The sequence below is a fragment of the Oncorhynchus nerka genome, linkage group LG27 (assembly GCF_034236695.1).
Source record: "Oncorhynchus nerka isolate Pitt River linkage group LG27, Oner_Uvic_2.0, whole genome shotgun sequence".
Classification (NCBI taxonomy): domain Eukaryota; kingdom Metazoa; phylum Chordata; class Actinopteri; order Salmoniformes; family Salmonidae; genus Oncorhynchus; species Oncorhynchus nerka.
Window position 1 is genome coordinate 21,630,019 of NC_088422.1, and position 6,000 is coordinate 21,636,018.

The 6,000-nt window shown below is 41.5% G+C and overlaps 1 protein-coding gene across 5 annotated transcripts in view; it reads right to left on the bottom strand.

The window, feature by feature from the left end:
- The window catches only part of LOC115111171 (ATP/GTP binding carboxypeptidase 1), a 61,434-nt gene extending 56,362 nt beyond the window's left edge, over positions 1–5,072 (bottom strand). For 2 of the 5 annotated variants that reach the window (XM_065011450.1, XM_065011446.1), the window contains exons 1-3: positions 4,869–5,039; positions 3,846–3,907; positions 2,748–2,869 (exon numbers count right to left, since the gene is read on the bottom strand). In XM_065011450.1, coding sequence (XP_064867522.1) covers positions 2,748–2,869; positions 3,846–3,877 — 154 coding nt within the window. In that variant the 5' untranslated portion in view covers positions 3,878–3,907; positions 4,869–5,039. Of the gene's footprint in view, positions 1–2,747; positions 2,870–3,845; positions 3,908–4,868 lie in introns of all 5 variants that reach the window. The other 3 variants (XM_065011445.1, XM_065011447.1, XM_065011449.1) reach the window with 3 other exon arrangements.
- Between the last annotated feature and the right edge of the window lie 928 nt (positions 5,073–6,000).

Consider the following 6,000-nt stretch of genomic DNA (forward strand, 5'->3'; position numbering starts at 1 on the left):
TCCACAACACAGCTGTGTCATGCGAGTCTCTGACATTTATATTTCTAGCTATGCCATTTATCTCAATAGCAAAAGGCCAATGTGTTTTTTTCAAAACAGTATCACATTGCTGACTAATGAACGAAGTGACGGGATCTCACTACCTCCATCAGCTGTTGACCCAGCAGTCTTCACTCGGAATGACGTGATACACCAGATTAGTTGTCAGGCTTTTCTTTTTTCTGAAGCAGTCGCCCTATACAGCATAACGGCATGCAAATGTTTGTTATTCACTCAAACCAGGACCTGTGTGTGTGTCCACACACACACACACACACACACACACTCGATGACCTTCCTCAGTGCAGTCTGTCTGAGAAGATTCACTGAGGGCTGCTGGCTGGGTAATTATAAACTGAGTGAAACAGCTTTTCCTCAAATGTCAGATTCTCTGTGACGTAAGAGCCAGCAGGGGGGTAGGAAGGAGGAAGGATTAAGAGGAACTCACATTGGTGAGGGAGCTGGGCAGTCCAAGAGGGGTGGAGGGGGTCAGGTATCACTCCCAATGGGGCAGAGAGCTGAGCATTCACTGGGTGGGGGGGGTCTAGTTACAGAGCTAACCGTCCCTCTGCTAAAATGTTTCCACCACTAAAGACATGCAACATACCATCCTAGGACAACCACCCCAAATATCTACCCACTAACATCCCAACACTCCTTTCACCCTCGTAAATCTCCCCTGACCAACAAACACATACCCTTTGATGTCACCAAACATCTACTTAGCCACCCAAATACCTTTTGACCTATTCACATATCCTATAGGCTGTCACTTGAACAGAGTCCTCATCTACCCTGAGATGCTAAAGACAGGCTACAGGACAGGACAGTAAGTGTGGTCAGCTCTACATTTAAAAAAACAAGATCAGGTAAGAGGAATTACGATGGACCTTGTATTCAACTCCAGAAGACCTCGACTTTTCTGATGACCAGGATGTTTTGTCACACACACACCAACAACTACCCTACAAGAAAAAAACTGAGATGCAAGTCAGACTGGTTATTAACTGCAAGACAATGGTCATGCCCATCAACACAGCAACAAAAAAAAGAAAGAAAAGAAACATGACCTGGAGTTACTTGACAAAGTTTTACATACCTAGGGAGCACCATCTGCCATGACAGTGTACCAGCACTTGGATCAACAAAGAACAAACGACTAGTGATGACTATGTATCGCATTGACAATATCGCAATATCCTTTAAGCGCTAGTTGGCTGTACCTACACCAAAACACTATTTTTCCTTCCTAGCTTGTTCTCAATCTTCTTTTAAATAGGGAGCACTTTTATTTCCATGACTGCTCAAAACTTTCTCAAGGCTCTGTCTTGTCCCTCAGCAGCCAACATATGGTGAGCTACATGTTCGGAACATCGAATCGCAATAAAAATCACAGTATCAAATCGCAATACATATCGGCACCGAAGTATCGTGATAATATTGTATTGTCAGAACGCTGGCTATTCCCAGCCCAACAAACAACCTTCACAAAGTTCAAACTAATTTTAAGATCAAGACAACACAAAACTCAATATCTACCTGAGCGGTTTACTAACAACACTTCTAGGAGCAGGCCTATAAGGTTATTCTAAGTGCTGAAAATGACCAAAAAATATATACACCTTACACACAACTTGTATCCGAAGAATCATGAACGGCACCTGGACTCCAGAAGGACGGCCCAAGACAACATGGTGGATTACCATAGAGAATGAGCTACAACAACATCAGCACTAGAGTAAAGGTACAGAGGAGAAGATGGCCAAGACAACCTTTGATACTGCTATATGCACCAGCTGGAATAACAGGGGTGAGTGAGTGAATGTCATGTGTGCATAATACTTTAAGTGATGAGAGTAATACTGTAATGGGGTTGAGCTGAAGGGAAGTGCAGCCATGAGAAGAATACAAATAATGTTGAAGTGTTGTTATGAGCCGTTGTTGGGGCTTGGCGACGCAGGTGAGGTAGAGGTTTGGTGCAGGTGTAATGCAGCCACAAAGGTACAGATGTAGGATCATAATTTGAGCCAGTTTGCTACAGCAGAGAAATAATCCTGCAGAAGAAAATGTGAATTATTATTTGGATTATAATTAAATGGACATTTTTGTACATATACATTTTTCATTTGGGAAAATCAAGTCTGAAGCCTCAAATACATTACAACTTTAAAATGTCCTGCATTAAGGAAAGTTATACTACAACAGGGTGATCAAATTAATATCCTACATCTGTAGCACAAGTGCCTCAGCTTGACTTGTTTGAGAGGTTCCACAAAGACATGCGATACAGGTATGATCAGATATGTCTGTGATACAAATATGATAGGGTGCAGCTATTATCAGGCTGTATTGCCAGCAATCATTCAGTGTGAGCTAGAGATGCTGTGAAATTCCACCAAGTAGACTGGCAAAATGTGTGCAGCTTAATTATATAATTATTTTTTGAACAAGTGTTTATTAGAGGCTAGTGTTTATTTTCAAAAATGTGAAATTATACCCAGCTATTACAAGAAACAGGCACTTGTTGGAGACTCAGCGTTTAATGGAAGTTTTACGGTTTGCTGACTCTAATATAGGATATTATTTCCCATTGGCCTTTATGGCATGGTTTCAGCAACTATATGGTCAGTGAGTAACAGGCTAGCTTGATCAGCTAGGCTCAGTGAGTGTGAAAGGAGTAGTATACAGTAGGCTAGCACTCTTCTCACCTTGAGTCTGTATGAGGTGAAGGATCTTGGCAGTGATCTGCCTGGCGATCTCAGGGTCCACTAGCATGGACTCCCTGTTCAGCTTCTCCAGCTGGCCAAACAACATCAGCATCCTGGAGTTACTGGGGGGAAAGAGAGAGAGGAGAGGTTTAATACTTGACACATAGCCAGACATGATCAGCCCATGCTCTCATAAAGCAAATATTTTCCGTAGTACGCCCTAATGAACATGACTCTGGTTATATTAAGCTCATAAGGGGCAGTGAGGTCAAAGGTCACTTTGGAATGACAACAGCCATGGGAGAGAGAATCAAAATGTAGAAATAGACACAATGTCTCTCATATGACCTTATAAAGACAGAGTGAGAGATACACACAGACAGACAGAGAAAAAAGAGAGACAAACAAACTCACAGACCAAAATACAGTGAGAGGGAGATGGAGTAAGATACTGCCCAAACAAATCTACCAAAGCAAAAATACACATGCGCATACATATACCTTCATGCATTACTAACACACTCAGACACATTAGTTAGGCTAAAGAGAACAGACATCCACACTCAGAGTCAAACATTCTGCCAAGGCCTTTACAAGAGGGTAAACATTATGACTGTTTTCAGAGTTCATAGCTTATCAAAATGTAGCCTAGAAATTGTGCTTTGCCATTGAAATGTTAGGCCTTCTTACTATAGGGAAAAAAGCTAATGATTACAGGTGGAGAATCAAAAATAGGCTAGCTTCTGCCTCAGTGTCTGGCGACGCAAGACTAAGGCTTGACAATAGGTGACAATAGGCTAGTTATTACAAGGCCCCAAAAAGTGATTGACCCCAAACAGTAATATTTGACAGAGGAACCCAACACAATAGCTAGGGTCAAGATGGCATCATGACAGGCCCTAGCAGGTTTAATGATCTGTGGTGTTGCGGTCCTAAGACTGACCTTACATTGTCACAAGACATAGAGCAAACAAGAGTGTAGCATATGAGGGCAGTGTGTGAGAGAGACTAAGAGAATCTGGCAGGAACACTTGGGTTCACACACACACATATCACACAGAAAGAACCTGCCGCATGTGTTCAAGACTGGTTACTCACCCTTTCTCAGTAATCATTTTGTGCTTATTCATTTTTTCTCACACGTCAACATTTCACATCAACTGCAAGTAAAGAAACGCAAGGATCAGCAATGCAATTCAGTTGTCATTCCCGGTCCGGATTTGTGTGTTCACCCCTGGAAATCACAGTCTATCCTTTCTATTCTCTCTCGCTGTCCTGTGGCAAGATGAGATCAGCAACATAGAGAGATGACCATGAATGAACAACCCATATCGGTATATGCAATGTAACAAAATAGGGCCAGTTTTGCTCTAACCAGCTCAACTTGTTTAACCAAAACAAAAAGGTGTCCAGTAGAGTTAAATGGCTCCAGTGTCAGGAAACAAAACAGCCCTGACTATGTAATTAAGACACTTAATCAGCGCAAAAGCATGACAAGCCAACAGGAGAAATACACTAGTAAAGAGATAGAAGACAAGAGTGTAGACGTGTGAAGATACAGTACTTGACCGGTGTCATTAATGAGTTATTACCATTCATTATGTCATTGATGATTTTAATAAGTGTGTAGCCTATCACATGCACTATTCCTGGATATGAAATTGGAGGCCATCATTTTATTACAAGGCTGTAACTAGTGGGACTACATGTACAGCCGATGCAGTGAATGCTTGTTGTAGTTAGCCCAGCTATCTAGCTAGCTAACTTGACCCAACTGATGTAGCTAGAAGGGCCTAATCAAATTGAACAGCGTAATCTGGCCAGGCTGCCCATCTGTCAAGTGTGTTGCAGATCTTCATTGACAACAACAGAACTAGAGTTAGCACAACGGCGAAATAAGCTAGACAGCTAACTAGCAGTGACTGACTGGCTGGCGAGCTAAGGACTTCACAGCCCACATTGCACCTGCTTAGTCAGTGTCCATTCAGTTTGCTAGCTGACGTTAACGTAGCTAGATAACTTAACATTCCTGCTAATTTGGCTACCTAGATAGACATACATTTGTAAACAATGACATGTACTAGCCATGCAAAATACTTCAAACAAATACATTTATCGAACCTATATTGAAAGGAATTGTTGTCCCATTAGGGCGAGCCAATCCATAGACGTATTTGTGTTGCCTGAAAAGCCCCGACGTTATGATACAAACCCCCTACTCAGTTGGAGAATTAGGGTCCGGACCTTGATTTGGGTTGTAGAAACAAGGGATATCAGCCCTTGACGAGAACAGGAAAAATAAAAAATCTAACAGTAATCTGCACCGCACGGTCATGTTGTCAACTAGGCATCATGATGCATTGTTCAGAAACATACATATGTTTTCCATAAAATATATGTTCGAATTTTCAAACTAGTTTTAATTGCATCACCGACCCGTGTGAAAACACAGAATCCTTACCAGAGAGAAAGAGGCAAATCGAGAAGTTTTACTCGTTTAAAATCTGTCCACGAAAATAAAACAAAGAAGTGAGGAAATGTTGTATGGAGGTTAATTATAGTGTCGAATTTGGTTGAAAAAAATGGAATTGCTAATTTGCTACATGAGGCTTATTTGATCGAATATTAATTTCGTATTGTTACAATGCACTGATATAAGTGGACGCACGTGTCATTTCGGGGGGGTAAAACGACTTCATATCAGGTTGTGCCTGTTGTAGAGATAGATTATTGATCATGGATATAATCTGATTTAGCATGTATTTAGCCAATTTATTATTATTATTTTAACTTGGGAAGTCAAGTAAGAACTCATTCAAATTCGTATTTACAATACCGCCAAACCCGGACGATGGTGGGCCAATTGTGCTGCGCTCTATGGGACTCCCGATCATGGTCGGATGTGATATAGCCTGGATTCGAACTAGGGACTGTAGTGACGCCTCTTGCACTGAAATGCAGTGCCTCTAAGATTGCTGCTGCCACTTGGTAGCCCAATGAGGGCTTCCACCATTTTAAAGTAGTCGACTGTGTGGGGATTCCAATAAGTTGGAAACAATTAGACAATGAAGACGAATTGACTCCTTTAAATGGATAAAGGTTCAATAAAAATATTTAAAAAACTAAAGGCACTGCCCATGCTGTCACAGACGCATAGCTTCTATCTATATCATAGCTGTCTATATCTATGACCTGTTGTTCCACACACATCTGTCCTCTCATTGGCTAAAATGGTCCCACCTGATCTCGCCTC